The 24815-nt window shown below is 44.7% G+C and overlaps 1 protein-coding gene across 4 annotated transcripts in view; it reads right to left on the minus strand.

Moving 5' to 3' along the window:
* col14a1a (collagen, type XIV, alpha 1a) overlaps positions 1-24815 on the minus strand; it is a 285165-nt gene that overhangs the window by 29130 nt on the left and 231220 nt on the right. For all 4 annotated transcript variants that reach the window (XM_070888840.1, XM_070888832.1, XM_070888846.1 and 1 more), the window contains 6 exons: positions 20761-20847; positions 15942-15995; positions 15465-15560; positions 6866-6919; positions 5124-5177; positions 2200-2253 (listed from right to left, as the gene is read on the minus strand). In XM_070888840.1, the coding sequence (XP_070744941.1) occupies positions 2200-2253; positions 5124-5177; positions 6866-6919; positions 15465-15560; positions 15942-15995; positions 20761-20847 (399 nt within the window). The remainder of the gene's footprint in view (positions 1-2199; positions 2254-5123; positions 5178-6865; positions 6920-15464; positions 15561-15941; positions 15996-20760; positions 20848-24815) is intronic.

Here is a 24815-nt window from a genome sequence, read left to right on the forward strand (position 1 = left end):
AAGTTAAAGGCAAAAGAGATAAAACAGAAATGCAGTAACCCACAAGGCTACGGACCAAGAGCAGGAAAATGGGATTAGGCTGGATAGCTCATTTCTGGCACAGACACGATGGGCCAAATGGTCTCCTTCTGTGCCATTAACATCTATGAGTCTATGACAGTCTACTTAACATTAGCTCGGTGGTTGGCGAACTTACTCTCATGGCACAGAGTGCAAGGGTCAGCTAGCCACAGAGGATTAATTTTAATGGACGGAAAATCTCCTGCCTTCACACTTGAATTCTTGATGATAGACCTGTGCCAGAAGAATCCATTAAACGGGATGAAATGAGTGAAATGAGTCAATCTCAGAATAAGGAGTGGCTATCAGTGTTCCCTGCATGGTCCCTTTAAGGGGCTTCGTGGGCCATTCAAAATAACGCGCATGCGAGGTTTTTACACTGAAAAACTGTCTGCGCGGGTTCCATGGAGCGCTGCATGGCCACACAGCTAAAAGGGAACAATATTGGCCATTTAGGATTAAGATGAGAAGTTTCTTCACTCAAAGGGTTGTGTGTCTTTGGAATTCTCTACCCAAGAGAGCTGTGGAGACAGAGATCAAAAGATTTTTGGATATTAAGGGAATTAAAGGATATGGGGATAGAGTGGGAAGGTGGAGTTGAGGTAGAAAATCAGTCATGATCTTACTGGAGGGAGTGCAGCGTAGATTTACCAGAATAATACCCGGACTCCAAGGGTTCAGTTACAACAAGAGATTACACAAAATAAGGTTGTATTCCCTAGAATTTAGAAGGTTACGGGGTGATCTGATCAAATTTTTCAAGATATTAAGGGGAAAGATAGGGTAGATGGAGAGAAACTATTTCCGTTGGTTGGGGAGTCTAGGACTAGGGGGTATAGTCTAAAGATTAGAGCCAGGCCTTTCGGGAGTGAAATTAGGAAACATTTCTACACACAAAGGGTGGTAAACGGCAACTGATGCTAGATCAATTATTAATTTTAAATCCGAGATTGATAGATGTTCCTATGAATGGCAGAGCAGGCTCGAAGGGCCGAATGGCTTACTCCTGCTCCTATTTCTTATGTTCTTATGAACAGGTAGGAAAGTGTAGCCCAATCAGTGTGGGTTTGGGAAGAGCAGGTTATGTTTGACTAATTCAATGGATACTCCATATAAGGATTTAATGAAAAAATGTGATCAGGTGACCAAGGGATGCTAAATATACTCAGTGATTTATTTTCTACATTCACAGCGGCAGCTTTAGACTGCGTCCCAAATACAGAAGTTGAATTTCTGGGAGAAAATAGAGATTTCAGACAAAGGCGGGGAAGGTAAAAGAAGGCAAGTCACATGGACTGAATAGACTTCATGCAAAGGTACTTAAAAATGTAACTGGTGAAAGCAATTGTGTCCTTTTAGTGAATCATTATAAAGAGGAATTCCTGAGGATTGGAGAATAGCTGACTCAACACCAATCTTTAAAAGAGGGGCATAAGCATAACATGGACTCAAGAAGAGGGAAGATGCACAGACGAATTAGATCTAAATATTTTATGCAGATAGTGGTGAACGTACAAAATGGATTGCTCAAAGAGGCAGATAATGTGGGAAAATTGAAGGATAATTGGAATAAATATTGAAGAAAGTGGGCAATTAAGAGGGATCAGTTTTTGAGACCAGTTTGTTTGCACGAGCATTTTCAGATCCTCTATTTGTCTTGTGTTTCTTTTTTGTCATTTGAATGTAGCTGTTTCGCTGTTGAAAGTGAATTGATGTGACAACCTGTGCATTCCAAATAACTGGATCTACAACAAAACAAAAATCTGCCAAAAACTAAAGTGGCCCAAGAACTTGTTTGCACTTAACAAATGTTATGCCTCTGGGTGAAAGAATGCATTTCACAATTTAAAATAAAAGTCAATTCACCAGTGATGTATAAGATCAAAAAGTAGCAGTCCTAATAATGTAACACCTGGTACTTGCTCAGGTACAAAGTACTGCGTCTGATATGTGGAATGAAAATGGTGCAGGAGCTTCTCGGGATTTTCTGGCAACATTCCTTAGCTATACACAAAAAACTTACCCTCCTACCTGGAAAGCCACTTGGTCCAGCTGGACCTCTTCGACCCTAAAAAATTGACATTGTTAAACACTACTATCTCGCTACAGGGGTGGGGGGGGGCATGCAAATGTACTTACCATAGGCCCAGGTGAGCCTGGTAGCCCTACAGAACCATCTTTACCCACTGGACCCTGGATCAAAAGTTGATTGCATAGGTCATTTAGTGATTCAAACAGAAGAGATTTTGTTTGCAAAAATAAATTCATATACACATACATGTTCCTACCCACAGCCAGTTCACTCAAATTTTAGGTATGAAGACTTTAGCAAACGACAAAGTAAATTTTAGGAATTTGCACTCTCTGGTGAAGAGCATTAAGTGGAAGAACTTGCACTCATACAGCACCTTTCACGACCTCAGGGCGTCCCAAAGCGCTTCACAGCCAATGAAGTGCTTTGAAGTGTAGTTACTGTTGTAATGTGGGCAACGTGGCAGCCAATTTGTGCACAGCAAGCTTCCACAAACAGCAATGTGGTAAATGACCAGATAATCTGTTTTAATGATGTTGGTTGAGGGATAAATATTGGCCAAGACACTGGGGAGCACTCCTCTGCTTCCAATATTGCTGTGGGATCTTTTATGTCCACCCGAGAGGACAGATGGGGCCTTGGTTTAACGTCTCACCCAAAAAGGTGGCATCTCCAATAGTGCACTTTTGTACTGGGAGTGCCAGCCTAAATTTTGTGCTCAAGTCTCTGGAGTGGGACTTGAACCCATATATCAGAAATTCAGCTTTATGGTTGGTGGTCCTCACAGGATTATCAGTGCATTAATTTTAACATATAGAAAATTGTGGGATCTGCAGCACTATGGCCCATAATTCCTAACATTCCCAGTGCATAAGGTTTCCTGTCAGGCAAATTCCATAATGGCTGACTTCCAATGTGTTGTATTGCATTATATTATATATAATTTCTAAATGTCATATATAGTCACCAGAATCATTTTATTTCTCCATTATAATAGACCATTAATGTTCTTGCTGTGCTGGTGAACCACATTGGTTCACGTACCTTTTGCACCATGAAGTGATAGATCTGGGTCCCGCCCAGCAATCCAGTCAGAGACAACCCAGCTGAAGGGAAATACCATACTTTCCAAGCGGAAGGAAGAAAAACTTGTGAGGGCCGGCCGATCAGGAGCCCTGTTCTGAACGGCGATAAGATTCAGAGGTTACACATAACCCTCTCACGGTCAAGGGTGGCATTACAGAGGAAACAGTCCATCTCACACTCTCTTTGTCGGTGAATGAATCTTGAAGGACAGCCAAATATGGTGAAAAGCATGGGGGATGGGGCAGTGGGAGGGTGAGAGTTAGTGGAAAAGGAGATATTGGATCAGACATGTTGCCCGATTTTCCATTCCATTGATCTCCAACCCACGTTCTATTACTACTTGATGCAGTAGGCTAGATTGGAATGTGCTCACCAATCTTATGACCTTTATCCATCCATATATAAAAATCAAACTGTTGATAAGGAATTATGATTCACTTTAACGTCCTTTTTTTCCTTGATTGTTTCTCTTGATTTTTCTGATCTTTCTGTTCAAAGGATGAATGCTAATTCTATCTACAGGAAACTGACTGGGGAAGAGTCATTGCGCCCAAATAGAATGGCCATGCACAAGATTGGTGAAGTAACTGATGCTAATGACCGTGTCTTTTGATATTAATTTAGCTCTGGGGCTCAGTAATCCTTCTTGACCTCACCACCTTTCAGCGTTTAAGCACAAATATTCTACAGAAATATGGGGAAAATACTCAATAGAATTATAAAGGAATGCTTCAGGATAAAACCCAATGGTCTTTATCTTTTAACATTTGTTTCTGAAAAATAAAGATCTGCATTGAATTTAAAAAAGAATTGCATATGATTTGAAAAAAACATTATTTGCAAAAAAGTTGATGCCCTCCTGATGGGTCTATCGCCTTCTCTATAGGTCCGATGGTGCTTTTATTTTTAAAGATTGAATGCAACATCATGTTTCCAGCACACTGTTGAGCTGCTTTTATGGTAGAAGCTCCAAAATTCGTGACCTCCACCACCTAGAAAGACAAGGGCTAGGCACATGGGAATACCATCTTCTGAAAGTTCAGACTCCATTCTGACTTGGACATATATCGGCCGTTCCTTCATCGTCGCTGGGTCAAAAATCATGGAACTCCCTCCCTAACAGCAGTGTGGGAGTACCTTCACCACACGGACTGCTGCAGTTCAACAAGAAGACTCACCACCACCTTCTCCAGGGCATTTGGAATGGGCAATAAATGCTGGCCTTGCCAGCAACGCCCACATCCTCAGAATAAAGTTTCAAAAAACATCTTTGAGAATAAGACCATTGCAGGTTTTTAATCCTTTAAAAATAATCATTAATAGTTTCTACTTAATTCTTAAAAGGACCATGATGAGGTTCCATGTAATGATACTTTAGGCATAGCAGTATGTGATTCATATGCAGTCAATAGAACTCCTGTCTCATCGGAAAGGCCACCAAGTTTAATTGATGTATTAATATAGTATCTGAATACTACATATAAAAGAGCATTGCATATTAAAATTTTAGAGTACTAACCAATGGTATTACGTTTAAGACAAAACTACACGGGTGTGAAATGCAACTTGGGCGGCAGCGCACAATGGGCAATAGCCAATAGGTGGCCCGTTTTACACTCCGCCCGATTTGCCTTTCCATTCAATTCCAATGAAAAATTGGCTGGGGTATAAAACAGGCAGCTGATTCGTCAATGCCCGCTTTGCGCTATATCCCGCAGTGAATTTCACTTCCGAGTTTTCCAAAGTTGTGCTGCGTGAAGGATTCTTGTGGCACATTTCTATAACAATTGGCCAGCGCTCAAGATCAGTAAAGTATCCATTGCATGCCTCAAATCTCGTGTGGATTTCAATGCTGACTCTGCAATAGATATGGACGTAAAAGTGGGTAACACAGTAACCTAATCATTATTTTGAGAGAATTCCAAGTCTGCTTCCTTAGTCTTACCCTTTGACCTGGTGAGCCATCACGTCCTCGTGTCCCCTGTGCTCCTGGCATACCCTGGACAAGTGAAAAAGAGAAATAATTAGATACTGTTGCCAGTTGCAGTGAGCTAGAAGGCATCCTCAATATTCTGGCAAACGCGTTGAAATCCAACCCCGACGGATGTGATGACGAGCTCCTTCTTTTGCTGGCTGTAGGGGTTCAATCTGAAATGGGTTTGGGGCAGTCTCAATCCAGCTTCTATTAGGCATGTTTTTAGATCCCTCCTGAGGTCTAGCTGAGGCACATTATTGGGACACCACTACAGCTGATCTAGGAGTGCTTGATGCTATCACTCAGCCTTGAACTGGAGATGATAACGAGCAGAAAATGGGAAGAAACAGAAACTCAAAATAAACAGAAGACATGAGGAACTGCTGCAGTTGGGTATAAACGCCGCTGAGAAATGGCATACATGGTGAAGTTGTGGCGGGAGATGAGGGGAAAAAATTGTTGAAATTCCAGGCCCACATGTTGCCGCACTGAGCTTATTCACATAATAAAGTCTTAGATTTGGTCCCTGGTTGGTGCAAATGAGCTGATCATAGCCAAGGGACTGATGATAGTGCTGCAACCGGCCTTAATGTCCTGAACTAGAGGGAGGCAAAATTAAAAAAATAGAACTTGCATTTCCATAGCGTCTTTCACAATCCAAAGCACTTTACAGCCAATGAAGTACTTTTGAAGTGTAGTCACTGTTGTAATGCAAGAAACGTGGCAGCCAATTTGAAAACAGGAAGCTTCCACAAATAGTAATGTGATAATGAGCAGATAGTCTGTTTTAGTGATGTTGGTTGAGGGATCAATATTGACCAGGACATCAGGGAGAACTCCCCTGCTCTTCTTTGAAATAGTGCTGTGATCTTTTACATCCACCTGAGAGCAGATGGGGTCTCAGTATAATGTCTTATCTAAAAGACAACATCTTTGACAGTGCACCGCTCCCTCAGAACTGCACTGGAGTGAGAGCCTAGATTTTGTGCTGAAGTCTCTGGAGTGGGACTTGAACCCACAAACCTTCTGACTCAGAGGTGAGAGTGCTACCCACTGAGCCTTAGCTGACACTGTTTCCACTTCTGATTGCTATAAAACATTGCTTTGCTGGAAGTATGCTTATTTGCATACTAGATGATGATGGGAATAAGATTTGGCTGTGATAGCTCCCAGAGTCATACAACCTTTTGACACTCACTTGGGCAAGGTACTAGAGAGCTGCCACTTGTGCAATTGCACCCAAACATGAGTCAGTGTTTTCAAGAATGGATAGGTTAAGTAATTAAAGAAAAACAGTTTGAGTCTGGAAGCTTGACTACAAGCACAGACTACACCTACATCTACCAGCTGCAAGTCGGTTACCTCTTTATGTACTTATGATAGTAAATTAAAAATAGCTTTTGCTGAAACAAGCATGGCATCTTATGCAAGACAGGACTAGCAATATTTCCCATTCATCTGGGAGATGCCCGCAGCTATGGAACTCTGAATAGATGGTCTCCAAACACAGAAATACCTAGCATTACATTTGTTCTGCCTTACCAAAAAAATTCGAGTAGAAATCTACACCTTCTGAAACAATATGCTACAAATGTGTAGAAAGATTTTTTATGATGTAAGTTGCGTAAAAGGAATTAAGTATTATAAACCCAATACCTTATAATAATAAATAACAATTGCTATAGGATAGGATCATCAAATTAAACTCATACCTGGTGGCCCACAGATCCAGTATCTCCTTTTTCACCCTTTTCACCAATGCTGCCCTAACAGAATTAATAAAGACACACAATTTTGATGTGAACTTTCAGCTTTGTTAGTCATTAACAATAAGCAAGGGAAATTTCCTCCCTTCATTATATACAGTGGAATTGTAAATGTGTTTACATAAAACAGGGTTCAAATTTCATTCTGCGCATCACAACACAGTAAAAGCCGACTGCTCTGGTGGCAACTGCAAGATAGAAAAGGAAAGAGATAGCGGTGGTAAGATCGGTCTCTGCCAGTAATGTGAATCAGGCTCATCACAAATTGGCAGTCTCCATTTACACCGTCTCCTTTCTAGAGCATGGATAAGAGAATCTGGCGTGATGAAAACGGGTTTGCGATCCATTATGATCCCGATTCCCTACAATCCCGATTCACTACGATCCGGATTCACCATGATCCCGATTCCCTATGATCCTGTTTCCCTATGATCCCGATTCACTACGAGCCCAATCCGCTATGATCCCGATTCACTACAATCCAGATTCACTACCAGATCAATTCTCTACGAGCCCGATTCTTTATCAGCTCGATTTGCGAACTAGCGCGATTCACTATGAACCCAATTCCCTACGAACGGGAGCATAGTAGTTATGGGCCCAAGTTTCGAGCCGCGCCTAGAACGGCGCGGTCCCGACCTGGACGCCCGTTTTTCGCGCCACAAAGTGTGCCTAAAAAAAACCTCCAGATTCTCTACCTCCCTGCAGGTCTTCTGGCCCTCGGCGCAGCGCAGCAGGAGCTGTAGGGGGCGGAGCCAGGTCCCTGCGCTGAAAACAGTGCCGGGACCTCTGCACATGCACGCTACAGTGGGCACGCATGTGCAGTAGCTCCAGGCGTCGAACTGTGTGGGAGGGGCCCGAAGCACGCAGCCCCTAGCCCTGGCCGAATGGCCTCACTGGGGCTGCGTGCATAAGGCTCCGCCCACGGCCAGCTCCTGCTTCCTCCCGACCCGACTTGACTCCCGCTCCCCCCCCGCCCCCGACCCGACTCCCGCTCCCCCCCCCCCACCGCCTCCGGACCCGACTCCCGCTTCCCCCCCCCCCCCCCCCCCCCGCTGGACCCGACCCGACTCCCGCTTCCCCCCACCCCCCCGCCTCCAGACCCGATCCGACTCCAGCTTCCCCCCCCCGCCCCCGGACCGGACCCGACTCCCGCTCCCCCCCACCCCCCGCCCCCGGACCGGACCCGACCCGACTCCCACTTCCCCCTCCCCGGACCGGACCGGACCCGACTCCCGCTTCCCCCCCCCCCCACCGGACTGGATCCGACCTGACCTCCCTCCCCCCGACCTGACCTCCCTCTCCCTCCCTCTCCCCGACCCGAACCGACCTCCCTCCCACCACCCCCCCGACCCGACCCAACGCCACCTACCTGTAGATCTCGGGCCCGGCCAGTTGAGCCTCCCTCCCCCTTCTCCTTCCCCCCCACCTCATTCCACCCCCCCCAATCTCCTTCCCCCTCCCCATCTCCTTTCCCCCATCCCCCTTCTCCCCCCCTCCCCTTTCTCCCCCATCCCTCCCCCTTCTCTCCCTCTGCTCCCCCCTCTCTCCCTCTAACCCCCTCCCCTCACTGTCAGAAACACAGACACTGACAGACAGAGAATGAGAGACACACACAGACAGACAGAGATAGAGACACTGACAGAGACACACTAGGGGGGGGCATCCCAGCACGCTGTTGGAGGGCAACCGGTGCTGCAGTCGGTAAGTAGAAAATGTTTTATTTATTGATTAAAAAAAATTATTTCTTATTAATTTTTTTTGATTGATTTATTGGTTGATTTATTGATGTATTTATCATTTATTATTGATGATGGCTCTTTATTTGTAAAACTGAAGTGTTTAATGTTTGTAAACTTCCCTTTAAACACCGCCCCCCACCATTCCCTACGCCTGATTTGTAACCTACGCCTGATTTTCTAAAGTGTAGACAAGGTTTTTTCGAGCGTACAAAAATCTTCACTTACTCCATTCTAAGTTAGTTTGGAGTAAGTTTTCACTGACGAAACTTTGAAAACAGGCGTAAGTGGCCGGACACGCCCCCTTTTGGAAAAAAAAATTCTGTTCCAAAGTGAAACTGTTCTAACTGACTAGAACTGGAGCAAACTAAATGACGAGAATTCCGATTTCTAAGATACTCCGTTCTCCACCAGTTGCTCCTAAAAATCAGGAGCAAATCATGTGGAAACTTGGGGCCATAGTTACCTTACTAGAAATCCAGAGGCCTGGACTAAAGATCCAGAGACATGTGTTCAATTCCCACTAGTGCAGCTGGGAAATTTAAATTAAGTTAATTAAATAATTTAGGAATAACAAGCTAGTATCAGCAATGATGACCATGAAACTGCTGGATGGTCGTATGGATTCACTCTGGAGTATCTGCGATGCTGAGGATATCGTGAATAGCACGTTTAATGAGTTGGTCACACCGCAGCTAAAGGTTACTCAGGTAGATAAGGAATGGGTGACCATCAGGAAATAAAGTGGAACTAAGGTACTGCAGGGGTCCCCTGCGGTCATCCCCCTCCAAAACAGATACACCGCCTTGGGTGCTGTTGGGGGAGATGATTCACCAGGGGAGGGCAGCAACAGCCAAGTTCATAGCACCGTGGGTGGCTCTGCTGCACAGGAGGGCAGGAAAAAGAACAGGAGAGCTATAGTGGTAGGGGATTCTATTGTAAGGGGAAAAGATAGAAGTTTCTGTGGCCACAATCGAGACTCCAGGATGGTATGTTGCCTCCCTGGTGCAAGGGTCAAGGATGTCTCGGAGTGGCTGCAGGACATTTTGGAGGGGGAGGATGAACAGCCAGTTGTCGTGGTGCATATAGGTACCAACGATATAGGTAAAAAATGGGATGAGGTCCTACAAGCTGAATTTAGGGAGCAAGGAGCTAAATTAAAAAGTAGGACCTCAAAGGTAGTAATCTCAGGATTGCTACCAGTGTCACATGCTATTCAGAGTAGGACTTGCAGGATAGTTCAGATGAATACGTGGCTTGAGCAGTGGTGCAGAAGGGAGGGACTCAAATTCCTGGAACATTGGAACCAGTTCTGGGGGAGGTGGGACCAGGACAAACCAGACGGTCTGCACCTGGGCAGGACCGGAACCAATATCCTAGGGGGAGCATTTGCTAGTGCTGTTGGGGAGGGGTTAAACTAATATGGCAAGGGGATGGGAACCTATGCAGGGAAACAGAGGGAAGTAGAATGGGGGCAGAAGCAAAGGATAGAAAGAAGAAAAGTAAAAGTGGAGGGCAGAGAAACCCAAGGCAAAAATCAAAAAGGGCCACATTACAACAAAATTCTAAAGGGGCAAAGTGTGTTAAAAAGACAAGCCTGAAGGCTCTGTGCCTTAATGCAAGGAGTATTCATAATAAGATGGACGAATTAACTGCGCAGGCGGCTATTAACAAATATGATGTAATTGGCATCACGGAGACATGGCTCCAGGGTGACCAAGGCTGGGAACTCAACTTCCAGGGCTATTCAACATTCAGGAAGAATAGACAGAAAGGAAAAGGAGGTGGGGTAGCGTTGCTGGTTAAAGAGGAAATTAACGCAATAGTAAGGAAGGACATTGGCTTGGATGATGTAGAATCTGTATGGGTAGAGTTGCGGAATACCAAAGGGCAGAAAACGCTAGTGGGAGTTGTGTACAGACCACCAAACAGTAGTAGTGAGGTTGGGGATGGCATCAAACAGGAAATTAGGGATGCGTGCAATAAGGATACAGCAGTTATCATGGGCGACTTTAACCTACATATAGATTGGGCTAACCAAACTGGTAGCAATATGGTGGAGGAGGATTTCCTGGAGTGTATTAGGGATGGTTTTCTAGACCAATATGTTGAGGAACCAACTATAGGGCTGGCCATCCTAGACTGGGTGATGTGTATTGAGAAAGGACTAATTAGCAATCTTGTTGTGCGAGGCCCCTTGGGGAAGAGTGACCATAATGTGGTAGAATTCTTTATTAAGATGGAGAGTGACACAGTTAATTCAGAGACTAGGGTCCTGAACTTAGGGAAAGGTAACTTCGATGGTATGAGACGTGAACTGGCTAGAATTGACTAGCGAATGATACTTAAAGGGTTGACGGTGGATAGGCAATGGCAGACATTTAAAGATCACATGGATGAACTTCAACAATTGTACATCCCTGTCTGGAGTAAAAATAAAACAGGGAAGGTGGCTCAACCGTGGCTAACAAGGGAAATTAGAGATAGTGTTAAATCCAAGGCAGAAGCATATAAATTGGCCAGAAAAAGCAGCAAACCTGAGGACTGCAGAATTCAGCAGAGGAGGACAAAGGGTTTAATTAAGAGGGGGAAATAGAGTATGAGAAGAAGCTTGCTGGAAACATAAAAACTGACTGCAAAAGCTTCTATAGCTATGTGAAGAGAAAAAGATTAGTGAAGACAAATGTAGGTCCCTTGCAGTCGGATTCAGTGACTTTATAATGGGGAGCAAAGAAATGGCAGATCAATTGAACAAATACTTTGGTTCTGTCTTCACGAAGGAAGACACAAATAACCTTCAGAAATACTAGGGGACCGAGGGTCTAGCGAGAAGGAGGAACTGAAGGAATTCCTTATTAGTCAGGAAATTGTGTTAGGGAAATTGATGGGATTGAAGGCCAATAAATCCCCAGGATCTGATAGTCTGCATCCCAGAGTACTTAGGAAGTGGCCCTAGAAATAGTGGATGCATTGGTGATCATTTTCCAACAGTCTATCGACTTTGGATCAGTTCCTATGGACTGGAGGGTAGCTAATGTAACTCCACTTTTTAAGAAAGGAGGGAGAGAGAAAACGGAGAATTATAGACCGGTTAGCCTGACATCAGTGGTGGGGAAAATGTTGGAATCAATTATTAAAGATGAAATAGCAGCGCATTTGGAAAGCAGTGACAGGATCTGTCCAAGTCAGCATGGATTTATGAAAGGGAAATCATGCTTGACAAATCTTCTAGAATTTTTTGAGAATGTAACTAGTAGAGTGGACAGGGGAGAACCAGTGGATGTGGTGTATTTGGAATTTCAAAAGGCTTTTGACAAGGTCCCACACAAGAGATTGGTGTGCAAAATTAAAGCACATGGTATTGGGGGTAATGTATTGATGTGGATAGAGAACTGGTTGGCAGACAGGAAGCAGAGAGTCGGGATAAACAGGTCCTTTTCAGAATGGCAGGCAGTGAGTAGTGTGGTACCGCAGGGCTCAGTGCTGGGACCCCAGCTATTTACAATATGCATTAATGATTTAGATGAAGGAATTGAGTGTAATATCTCCAAGTTTGCAGATGACACTAAGCTGGGTGGCGGTGTGAGCTGCGAGGAGGATGCTAAGAGGCTGCAGGGTGATGGCCCACAGGTTAGGTAAGTGGGCAAATGCATGGCAGTTGCAGTATAAAGTAGATAAATGTGAGGTTATCCACTTTGGTGGCAAAAACACGAGGGCAGAATATTATCTGAATGGCGGCAGATTAGGAAAAGGGGAGGTGCAACGAAACCTGGTTGTCATGGTACATCAGTCATTGAAGGTTGGCATGCAGGTACAGCAGGTGGTGAAGAAGGCAAGTGACCTTCATAGCTAGGCGATTTGAGTATAGGAGCAGGGAGGTCTTACTGCAATTGTACAGGGCCTTAGTGAGCCCTCACCTGGAATAGTGTGTTCAGTTTTGGTCTCCTAATCTGAGGAAGGACGTTCTTGCTATTGAGGGAGTACAGCGAAGGTTCACCAGACTGATTCACATGATGGCAGGACTGACATATGAGGAGAGACTGGATCAACTGGGCCTATATTCACTGGAGTTTAGAAGTATGAGAGGGATCTCATAGAAACATATAAAATTCTGACGGGACTGGACAGGTTAGATGCAGGAAGAATGTTCCCGATGTTGGGGAAGTCCAGAACCAGGGAACACAGTCTAAGGATAAGGGGTAAGCCATTTAGGACCGAGATGAGGAGAAATTTTTTCACTCAGAGAGTTGTTAACCTGTGGAATTCTCTACCGCAGAGAGTTGTTGATATCAATTCGTTGGATATATTCAAGAGGGCATTTGATATGGCCCTTATGGCTAAAGGGATCAAGGGGTATGGAGAGAAAGCAGGAGAGGGGTACTGAGGGAATGATCAGCCATAATCTTATTGAATGGTGGTGCAAGCTCAAAGGGCCGAATGGCCTACTCCTGCACCTATTTTCTATGTTTCTATGCTGTGGGTCATCAGCAGCAGCTGAATTGTATTCCACCACAATCTGTAATCTCATGGTGGGGCATATCCCTCACTCTACCATTACCATCAAGCCAGGGGACCAACTCTGGTTCAATGAGGAGTGCAAAAGATCATACCAGGAGCAGCACCAGCTGACCTAAAAATGAGGTGCCAACCTGGGGAAGCTACAACACAGGACTACATGCATGCTAAACAGCAGAAGCAGCATGCTATAGGCAGAACTAAGCGATCCCACAATTAACGGATCAGATCAAAGTTCTGTAGTCCTGCCACACACAGTCTTGAATGGTGGTGGACCATTAAACAACTAACGGGAGGAGGAGGCTCCATGAATATCCCCATCCTCAATGATGGAGGAGCCCAGCATGTGAGTTCAAAAGACAAGGCTGAAGCGTTTGTAACCATCTTCAACCAAAAATGCCGAGTGGATGATCCATATCGGCCTCCTCCTGAGGCCCCCACCATCACAGAAGCCAGTCTTCAGCCAATTCAATTCACTCCATGTGATATCAAGAAATGGCTGAGCGCACTGGACCCCCGACAACATCCTGGCTGTCGTGCTGAAGACTTGTGCTCCATAACTAGCCACGCCTCTAGCCAAGCTGTTCTAGTACAGCTACAACACTGGCATCTACCCGACAATGGGCAAACTGCCCTGGAATGCCCTCTCCACAAAAAATAAGACAAATTCAACCTGGCCAATTACCGCCCCATCAGTCTACTCTCAGTCATCAGCAAAGTGATGGAAGTTGTGGTCGACAGTCCTATCAAGCAGCACTCACTCACCGATGCTCAGTCTGGGTTCTACCAGGACCGCTCAGCTCCAGACCTCATTACAGCCTTGGTCCAAACATGGACAAAAGAATTGAATTCCAGAGGTGAGGTGAGAATGACTGCCCTCGACATCAAGGCAGCAATTGACCGAGTGTGGCATCAAAGAGCCCTTGTAAAATTGAAGTCAATGGGAATCAGTGGGGAAACTCTCCACTGGCTGGAGTCATACCCAGCACAAAGGAAGATGGTTGTGGTTGTTGGAGGCCAATCATCACAGCCCCAGGACATCACTGCAGGAGTTCCTCTGGGCAATGTCCCTGGACCCAACTAACTTCAGCTGTGTCATCAACGATCTTCCCTCCATTCGCAACTCCTCAGATAATGAAGCAGTCCATGCCTGAATGCAGCAAGACCTGGATGACATTCAGGCTTGTTCTGATAAGTGGCAAGTAACATTCATGCCACACAAGTGCCAGGCTTGGACCATCTCCAACAAGAGAGAGTCTAACCACTGCCCCTTGAGATTCAATGGCATTACCATTGCCGAATCCCCCACCATCAATATCCTGAGGGTCACCATTGACCAGAAACTTAACTGGACCAGCCACATAAATACTCTGGCTACACGAGCAGGTCAGATGCTGGGTATTCTGCAGCGAGTGTCACTTCCTGACTCCCCACCATTTACAAGGCACAAGTCAGGAGTGTGATGGAATACTCTGCACTTGCCTGGATGAGTGCAGCTCCAACAACACTCAAGAAGCTCAACAACATCCAGAACAAGGCAGCTCTCTTGATTAGCATCCTATCCACCACCTTAAACATTCACTCCCTCCACCACCTGTGCACTGTGGCTGCAGTGTGTATCATCTATAAGATGCACTGCAACAACTCACCAAGACTTCTTTGACAGCACCTCCCAAACCTGCGACCTCTACTACCTAGAAAGACAAGACAGCAGACACATGGGGACACCACCATCTCCAAGTTCCCCTCCAAGATACACACCATCCTGACTTGGAAGTATATCGCTGTTCCTTCGTCATTGCTGGGTCAAAATCCTGGAACTCGCTCCCTAAGTGCGCTGTGGGAGCACCTTCACCTCACGGACTGCAGCGGTTCAAGAAGGCGGCTCACCTGCACCTTCTCAAGGGCATTTAGAGATGGGCAATAAATGCTGGCCTTACCAGCGACGTCTACATCCCGGAACGAATTTTAAAAAAAACAAATCCGATTCACCACGATCCCGATTCCCGACAAGCCCGATTCATTATGATCCCGATTCCCTACGATCCCAATTCCCAACAATCCCGATTCCCTACAATACCGATTCCTTATGATCCTGATTGACTTCAAGTCAGATTCACGATAAGCTCGATTCATTATAAGCCTGATCAGCTATGAGCCCGTTTTGCTTTACTACTCAAAGACCAATTTCAAGCCCAATCAGCATCAAAAGCCTTCAGTGAACATCAAGATGATTTCATGCAACTGATGCCGCGTAGCCTATTCCCGATGGAGGAAGAACCTGAGCCCACCGGAAGTCCTTGAATTGAAAGTCCACTTGGTCCTTGGGGGCCAGGTTGTCCCTGGGGGCCGGTAGATCCAATCTCACCACGGAGACCGTCGGGTCCCTGTCACAAAATAAAGGGAGATATAACAAATACATTTTTACAAGTGAGTGATGTTAAATATTTGCTGAAAACTGAATTTCATCATGTAACGCTGAACTCCTGGTGCTAAACTCAAACATAGATTTGGACATTCAGTGGTCATTAAAATGAATCACCAGGAAATCGGGAGCGCTGCAAAGTTGGCACTCCGACTTTGAACCATTGAGTGAGTCTGTGACAGGAGTGCAGCCTTACAATATTTACCCAATAGAAGCCAGGTATTTAATAAAACAATCAAGCTATGCTTTTGATGATGTGCGAGTTTTTAATAAAGGAAAAATATAAATTATTTCTTCAATTGGTTTTAAAGATTTCTAGTAGCTTTGTGAAGGAAACTCTTACCCTTTGTCCTAGTTCTCCCATCTCCCCTCTTGGGCCTCTTAAACCTGGGCCACCCTGTAAAATACACATTAATGTGTCCATTGAGCAAATGTAAGCCATATACGTGTACATAAGAAACTGTGAATGCTGCAAATCTGAAATAAAAGCATAAAATACTGGAAATACACTGCCAGCTCATTTTATTAAATTACACAGAATCTACAGCACAGAAACAGGCCATTCGTCCAACGGGTCCATGCCGCTATTTATCCTCCTCCCACCCTACTTCATCTCACCCCATCAGCATATCCTTCTATTCCCTTCTCCCTCATGTGCTTATCTAGCTTCCCCTTAAATGCATTTATGCTATTCACCTCAACAGCTACTTATGGTAGCGAGATCCACATTCTTACCACTCTCTGGGTAAAGACGATTCTCCTGAATTCCTTATTGGATTTATTAGTGACTATCTTATATATATGACCTTTAGTTTAGGTCTCCCCGACAAGTCAAAACACCTTCTCAACATCTACCCTAGCAAAACACTTCATAATTTTAACTACCTCGATCAGGTCACCCCTCAGCCTTCTCTTTTCTAGAGAAAAGAGCCCAGCCTGTTCAGTCTTTCCTGACAGTTATAGCCTCTCAGTCTGGTATCGTACTTGTAAATCTTTTTTGCACTTTCTCCAGTGCCACTAAATCCTTTGTATAATATGGAGACCAGATCTGTGCACAGTACTCCAAAAGCTAGAAATTCGGTAGGTTAGCGCCTCCCATTAGCACCGGGGGGGGTGGGGGGGGAGGCACTAACAGGTGCTAAGGGGTTAGCGACCGGATGCGCGAATGCAGCAACGCCCGCGATCTTCAGTGCCGGTTTAGCATGGCGCTAACTCATAGCGCCTGGGCCTTTGACGCTTCGCAGATTGTGGCGTCATAAAGTGTACAGCGCCCGATATCGCCCCGCGCTGTAAAGCTGACTCTCGCCCTCTGCTGTATCGTTTTGCGCCGACAACGCCAGCAAGAGGAGGCGTTGTGAGCTCGGCTGCTCAGCGGTAATTAAAGGGCATGGTTTTCAGCTAGTGCAACCTTCATTATTTGCACCAGTCTAATGCCTGCACTAAGTTTTTCATGTTTCACTGGTGCAAGATGTCCAAGCCCTCCACTTTGTGAGAGTGTTTGGGACTGTAATGGCAGTCGCGCAGGGAGCCTTGCAAAACAGAGCTGCCGACAACAAGCTTGAGCAGCATCATTGGCCCTTCCCTTTAAGCGAGGGAAGCAGCCTCTCCTGCCGACACCAATGTGCTTGAAATTGTTTAGCACTCTGCCGCTACTGCCCCGCTCTTGGACTTTAGCGCCTTAAGAGAAGTAGTTAGCGCTTAATTTAGCTCTCCACGAAAACTGAATATCACTGGAGGAGAGAATGATTAGCGCTACTTTTTCAACTTTTCAAAATTTATCGACCCAATCGGGGTGCTACTGAATTTCTAGCCCTAAGTGTTGTCTAACCAAGGTTCTTTACAAATTTAACATAACCTCTCTGCTTTTCAATTCTATTTCCCTCGAAATGGACCCCATTGCTTTGTTTGCATTTTTATGGCCTTGTTAACTTGTGTTGCTACTTTCAATGATTTGTGTGTCTGTACCCCCAGATCCCTTTGCTCCTCTACCCCATTTAGACTCTGATTTTCCAGTATGTGTCCTCCTCAATCTTCCTATCAAAATGCACCACCTCACACTTACCTATATTGAAATTCATTTGCCAATTACATGCCCATTTGGCAAAACTATTCCCCCAATCTATAAAGAGGAATAAGGGAGTTTGGATGCAAGCCATTCCTCAGAGCACCTTCAAATAAAACTATCTAGATTTACATAGAATATTCGGCACAGAAACAGGACGTGCGGCCCAACCACTCCATGCGGGAATTTATGTACCATTTGAGCCTCCGCTCATGCTTCCTCGTCTAACCCTATCAGCAGCATAACCCTCATTTCTCCCTCATGTGCTTATCTAGCTTCCCCTTAAAGGTATTCATTCCAATGAAGCATCTTCTCTTTCCAGATGCAGGTGGACTTGCTGTGCATATCCAATATTTTACTACAAGTATATAACACGTAATGGATAGAAGTAACAACATAGCAGCTACTTGACACTGTGTGCTTAGTAGCACCGAGGTGCTGTGGGCGGAAGGAGGCAGGTTTATGTGCGTACTCTGCCCCACCGTAGAGAGTTGTTAATCTCATCTCTGCCGTTGTGGGGATGTGCTGAATGGAGGTCAGGCTCTGACCCACATAGGCAGAGTTAAATAGGATGGGGCGTCACCCTGGGCTTGCAGGATGGCCTATTTCAGAGCTTTTCACCTTCTCAGATAGGGATGGAACATGGAGTCCAAAACCTCAGAATTTACTGGCTCATTTTCCACTCTTGCATTCATGGCACAGGGCCGTGGGTATTGGGTACAGATGAAGAAGAACTTGCATTTATATAGCGCCTTTCATGACCTCATGGTATCACAACATGCTTTACAGCTAATTAAGTACTTTTGAAGTGTAAGCACTGTTGTAATGTAGCCAATTTACACACAGCAAGGATCCACAAATAGCAATGTGATAATGACCAGATAATTGGTTTCAGCGATGTTGATTGAGAGACGAATATTCACCAGGACACTGGGAAGAACACCCCTGCTCTTCTTTGAAATAATGCTGTGGGATATTTTACATCCACCTGAGAGAGCAGGCAGGAGCTCAGTATAATGTCTCATAGATGGCACCGCTGACAGTGCAGCGCTCCCTCAGTACTGCACTAGAGTGTCAGCCTAGATCTCGGGACTTGAACCCACAACCTTCTGAATCAGGGGAGAGTGCTACCCACTGAGCCACAACTGACACCATGTCAATGGATAGCAAATGAAGCAGGTTGCGGAGGTGGTGCGAACCTGTCCTCTCTTTCCAGATATGTAAACCCATCGATGTGTAGCACAATTCTCCTTATAATTCTTCTGTTAATTCAATATCCCAAATATCGGGGTTGAACTGCACAATAAGCCACATTCCTTGAGCTTTGATGTGATGCAGTTGAACAAAAATTAAAGAAAGCCTAAAAAGTAACAAAATCAACTGGTCAATTGATAACGTTTTCACTGACAAAAAACATTTTATATTACAAATAAAAGCAGTGGGGTGAAGATCGAATTGAAAGATTCAGATGTCAAGCATAACTGCTGAAGCTTTGCTCTCACAATTTCTGGTGTTATTTCAAGCATTTGGATGGGATTACTGTCTGACAATTGGCTGACAGGTATTGAGTAGCCTTTTCAACATTCCTATATACTCATGTCATGTTTCCACTGTCTATGGACTTCTGGATTGTGTCAACACGTGTAACTCAACACTGCTACACCACCCAACTCCATTTTTTTGCTCCAAAAATGAATAGTTTGCAATGTAATATTCGAAACATCATAATGGAGATGTAAATATGATCAGAAAGGAGAATGATATTATAGGATTTATAGCACATAAACAGGCCATTCGGCCCAACAGGTCCATGCTGGTGTTTCTGCTCCACACGAGCCTCCTCCCACCCCTCTTCATCGAACCCTCTCAGCATATCCTTCTATTCCTTTCTCCCTCATGTACTTATCTAGCTTCCCTTTAAATGCATCTTTCCTATTCGCCTCATTTACTCTTTGTAGAGAGTTCCACATTCTCACCACTCTCTGGGTAAAGAAGTTTCTCCTGAATTTCTTACTGGATTTATTAGTGACTGTCTTATATTTATGACTCTTAGTTTTGAACTCCTCCACAAGTGGAAACATCTTTTCTATATCTACCCTATCAAACCCCTTCATAATTTTAAAGACCTCTATCAGGTCACCTATCTGTCTTCTCACTTGTTTAGAGAAAAGAGCCCCTGCCTGTTCAGCCTATAATTGACACAAACCTTCTTGCTATTTTGATCATTCTGTAAAAAGATGGGCCCCAACAATCTCTGGGCTGTGATCCCAGTATGACAGCTGAGACCAGGCCCACCTCCGTCATTGATCCCTGGAGTATACAGTGTCAGTGGGAGGGCACCAATGGGAACATCCACAGCATCTGCCTGCCCCATGCAACTAGAAAATCTGGCACCTGCTCCCATATTGGGGATCATTGTCACCGCAGCCCCCCCCCCCCACCCCCAGACCCTATAGTGCCTCCCCTCACTCACTATGCAACAAACTAATTGAACTGTTTCTTTAGTTACTCATTACTTCGAGGTCCAGGACCCTTGTCACTTTTTTCCATCTGGATGCCGATACACCTCACCACACTCGGCGCACAGCCTCCAGTTATATGTTAGGGCTTTGCTGAACTGGGAAGTAGAAATTTCCAGTGTAGAGTGTACCTTTTTGAATGCCTGTATCAAATCTCCCCTTAACCTTCCCTACTCTAAGGAGAACAACTCCAGCTTCTCCAGTCGCTCCATATAACTGAAATCCCTCATCCCCGATACCATTCTAGTAAATCTCCTCTAAACCCTCTCCAAGGCCTTGACATCCTTCCTAAAGTGGGGCGCCTGAAATTGAACACAATACTCCAGCTGAGGTCTAACCAGTGATTTATAAAGGTTAGCATTATTTCCTTGCTTTTATACTCTACTCCTCTACTCATTAAGCCAAGGAGCCCGCATGCTTTATTAACAGCACTGCGAAGAAGCCACACTATTATAATGTGAGAAATGTGAAAAAAGGAGTTGAGCCACATTTCTACAAAAAAAATCTGCCAAATAATATCCACCAAATAAATCTTTGGATTTCAAAACTAAAATGTTTTCAAATCAAATATTGCATCTTACTGGAGGTCCCACGGGTCCAGGTGGTCCTTTGCTGTCTTGAGAACAAGTGCAGGCATGTGGAAGAGCTGGACAATTGGCTTCATCTCTCTGAAATAAATAACATTGGAAATCATCATATGAACATACGAACAAATATGGACAGGTAAAGATCCATTGGTCCATCCCACACAATTGTAATATCTTGTGTATCACAATATATATACTGGCCACACCACACAAACCATGTGATCTCCTGGGATAGGTGAAAAAACAGTTAAAACCCAGGACAATTTCGGGGGTGGGGTGGAAATCCAGTAAATTCTTCTCCGAACCTCTTAGGCGATCAAATCTAGTCCAGGAGATCACTCTGGCCCTGAATTCCCTGAGGTACCTACCTTTGTAAGAAATGTGTAACATAAAACTAGCGCTATGCAGAAATAGGGTACAAATACCAAATTAAACAAGTGGCAACTTATAGAAACATAGAAAATAGGTGCAGGAGTAGGCCATTCGGCCCTTTGAGCCTGCACCGCCATTCAATAAGATCATGGCTGATCATTCACCTCAGTACCCCTTTCCTGCTTTCTCTCCATACCCCTTGATCCCTTTAGCCGTAAGGGCCATATCTAACTCCCTCTTGAATATATCCAATGAACCGGCATCAACAACTCTCTGCGGTAGGGAATTCCACAGGTTCACAACTCTGAGTGAAGAAGTTTCTACCCATCTCAGTTCTAAATGGCTTACCCCTTATCCTTAGGCTGTGTCCTCTGGTTCTGGACTTCCCCAACATCGGGAACATTCTTCCTGCATCTAACCTGTCCAGTTCCGTCAGAATTTTATATGTTTCTATGAGATCCCCTCTCATCCTTCTAAACTCCAGTGAATATAAGCCTAGTCGATCCAATCTCTCATCATATGTCTGTCCTGCCATCCCGGGAATCAGTCTGGTGAACCTTCGCTGCACTCCCTCAATAGCAAGAGCGTCCTTCCTCAGATTAGGAGACCAAAACTGAACACAATATTCCAGGTGAGGCCTCACCAAGGCCCTGTATAACTGCAGTAAGACCTCCCTGCTCCTATTCTCAAATCCCCTAGCTATGAAGGCCAACATACCATTTGCCTTCTTCACCGCCTGCTGTACCTGCATGCCAACTTTCAATGACTGATGTACCATGACACCCAGGTCTCTTTGCACCTCCCCTTTTCCTAATCTGCCGCCATTCAGATAATATTCTGCCTTCGTGTTTTTGCCCCCAAAGTGGATAATCTCACATTTATCCACATTATTACTGCTTCAGCCATGCATTTGTCCACTCACCTAACCTGTCCAAGTCACCCTGCAACCTCTTAGCGTCCTCCGCATAGCTCACACCGCCACCCAGCTTAGTGTCATCTGCAAACTTGGAGATATTACACTCAATTCCTTCATCTAAATCATTAATGTATATTGTAAATAGCTGGGATCCCAGCACTGAGCCCTGCACCACCCCACTAGTCACTGCCTGCCATTCTGAAAAGGACCTGTTTATCCCGATTCTCTGCTTCCTGTCTGCCAGCCAGTTCTCTATCCACATCAGTACATTACCCCCAATACCATGTACTTTAATTTTGCACACCAATCTCTTGTGTGGAACCTTGTCAAAAGCCTTTTGAAAGTCCAAATATACCACATCCACTGGTTCTCCCCTGTCCACTCTACTAGTTACATTCTCAAAAAAATCCAGAAGATTCGTCAAGCATGATTTCCCTTTCATAAATCCATGCTGACTTGGACCGATCCTGTCAGTGCTTTCCAAATGCACTGCTATTTCATCTTTAATAATTGATTCCAACATTTTCCCCACTACTGATGTCAGGCTAACTGGTTTATAATTACCCGTTTTCTCTCTCCTTACTTTTTTAAAAAGGGGTGTTACATTAGCTACCCTCCAGTCCATAGAAACTGATCCAGAGTGATCCAAAATGATCACCAATGCATCCACTATTTCTAGGGCCACTTCCTCAAGTACTCTGGGATGCAGACTATCAGGCCCTGGGGATTTATCGGCCTTCAATCCCTTCAATTTCTCTAACACAATTTCCCGCCTAATAAGGATTTCCTTCAGTTCCTCTTTCTCACTAGACCCTTGGTCCCCTAGTGTTTCTGGAAGGTTATTTGTGTTTTCCTTCGTGAAGACAGAACCAAAGTATTTATTCAACTGGTCTGCCATTTCTTTGTTCCCCATTATAAATTCACCTGAATCTGACTGCAAGGGACCTATGTTTGTCTTCGCTAATCTTTTTCTCTTCACATGGCTATAGAAGCTTTTGCAGTCAGTTTTTTTGTTCCCGGCAAGCTTCCTCTCATAATCTATGTTCCCCCTCCTAATTAAACCCTTTGTCCTCCTCTGCTGAATTCTAAATTTCTCCCAATACTCAGGGTTGCTGCTTTTTCTGGCAATTTATATGCTCCTTCCTTGGATTTAACACTATCCTTAATTTCCCTTGTTAGCCAGGATTGAGCCACCTTCCCTGTTTTGTTTTTAGTCCAGACAGGGATATATAATTGTTGAAGTTCATTCATGTAATCTTTAAATGTTTGCCATTGCCTATCCACCATCAATGCTTTAAGAATCATTTGCCAGTCTATTCTAGCCAATTCACGTCTCATACCATTGAAGTTACCTTTCCTTAAGTTCAGGACCCTAGTCTCTGAATTAACTGTGTCACTCTCCATCTTAATGAAGAATTCTACCATATTATGGTCACTCTTCCCCAAGGGATTCGCACAACAAGATTGCTAATTATTCCTTTCTCATTACACATCACCCAGTCTAAGATGGCCAGCCCTCTAGTTGGTTCCTCGACATATTGGTCTAGAAAACCATCCCTAATACACTCCAGGAAATCCCCCTCCACCATATTGCTACCAGTTTGGTTAGCCCAATCTATATGTAGATTAAAGTCACCCATGATAACTGCTGTACGTTTATTGCACGCATCCCTAATTTCTTGTTTGATGCTGTCCCCAACCTCACTACTACTGTTTGGTGGTCTGTACACAACTCCCACTATCGTTTTCTGCCTTTTAGTATTCCGCAGCTCCACCCATACAGATTCCACATCATCCAAGCTAATGACCTTTCTTACTATTGCATTAATTTCCTCTTTAACCAGCAACTCTACCCCACCTCCTTTTCCTTTCTATCTATCCTTCCTGAATGTTGAATAGCCCTGGATGTTGCGTTCCCAGCCTTGGTCACCCTGCAGCCATGTCTCCGTGATGCCAATTATATCATATTCATTCATTGCTGCCTGTGCAGCTAATTCATCCACCTTATTACAACTACTCCTCGCATTGAGGCACAGAGCCTTCAGGCTAGTCTTTTTAACACACTTTGCCCCTTTAGAATTTTGCTGTAATGTGGCCCTTTTTGATTTTTGCCTTGGGTTTCTCTGCTCTCCACTTTTACTTTTCTTCTTTGTATCTTTTGCTTCTGCCCCCATTCTACTTCCCTCTGTCTCCCTGCATAGGTTCCCATCCCCCTGGCATATTAGTTTAACCCCTCCCCAACAGCACTAGCAAACACTCCCCCTAGGACATTGGCTCTGGTCCTGCCCAGGTGCAGACCGTCCGGTTTGTACTGGTCCCACCTCCTCCAGAACCAGTTCCAATGTCCCAGGAATTTGTATCCCTCCCTTCCGCACCACTCCTCAAGCCACGTATTCATATGTGGGATCTGTGGACAAGCACTCCAAGGTCCCTTTGTTCATCTACACTTTTAAGTGGCCTACTGCTTAATGTGTATACCCTTTCCTTATTTGCCCTCCCAAAGTGCATTACCTCTCACTTCTCTGAATTAAATTCCATTTGCCACTGCTCTGCCCACTTGACCAGTAGATTGATATCCTTCTGTAGTCTATGACTTTCCTCTTCATTATCAACCACACGGCCAATTTTAGTGTCATCTGCAAACTTCTTAATCATACTCCTATATTCAAATCTAGATCATCAATGTATACCACAAAAAGCAAGGGACCCAGTACTGAGCCCTGCGGAACCCTACTGGAAACATCCTCCAGTCACAAAAACA

This window comes from Pristiophorus japonicus, chromosome 1 (assembly GCF_044704955.1).
Source record: "Pristiophorus japonicus isolate sPriJap1 chromosome 1, sPriJap1.hap1, whole genome shotgun sequence".
Taxonomy (NCBI): Eukaryota; Metazoa; Chordata; class Chondrichthyes; family Pristiophoridae; genus Pristiophorus; species Pristiophorus japonicus.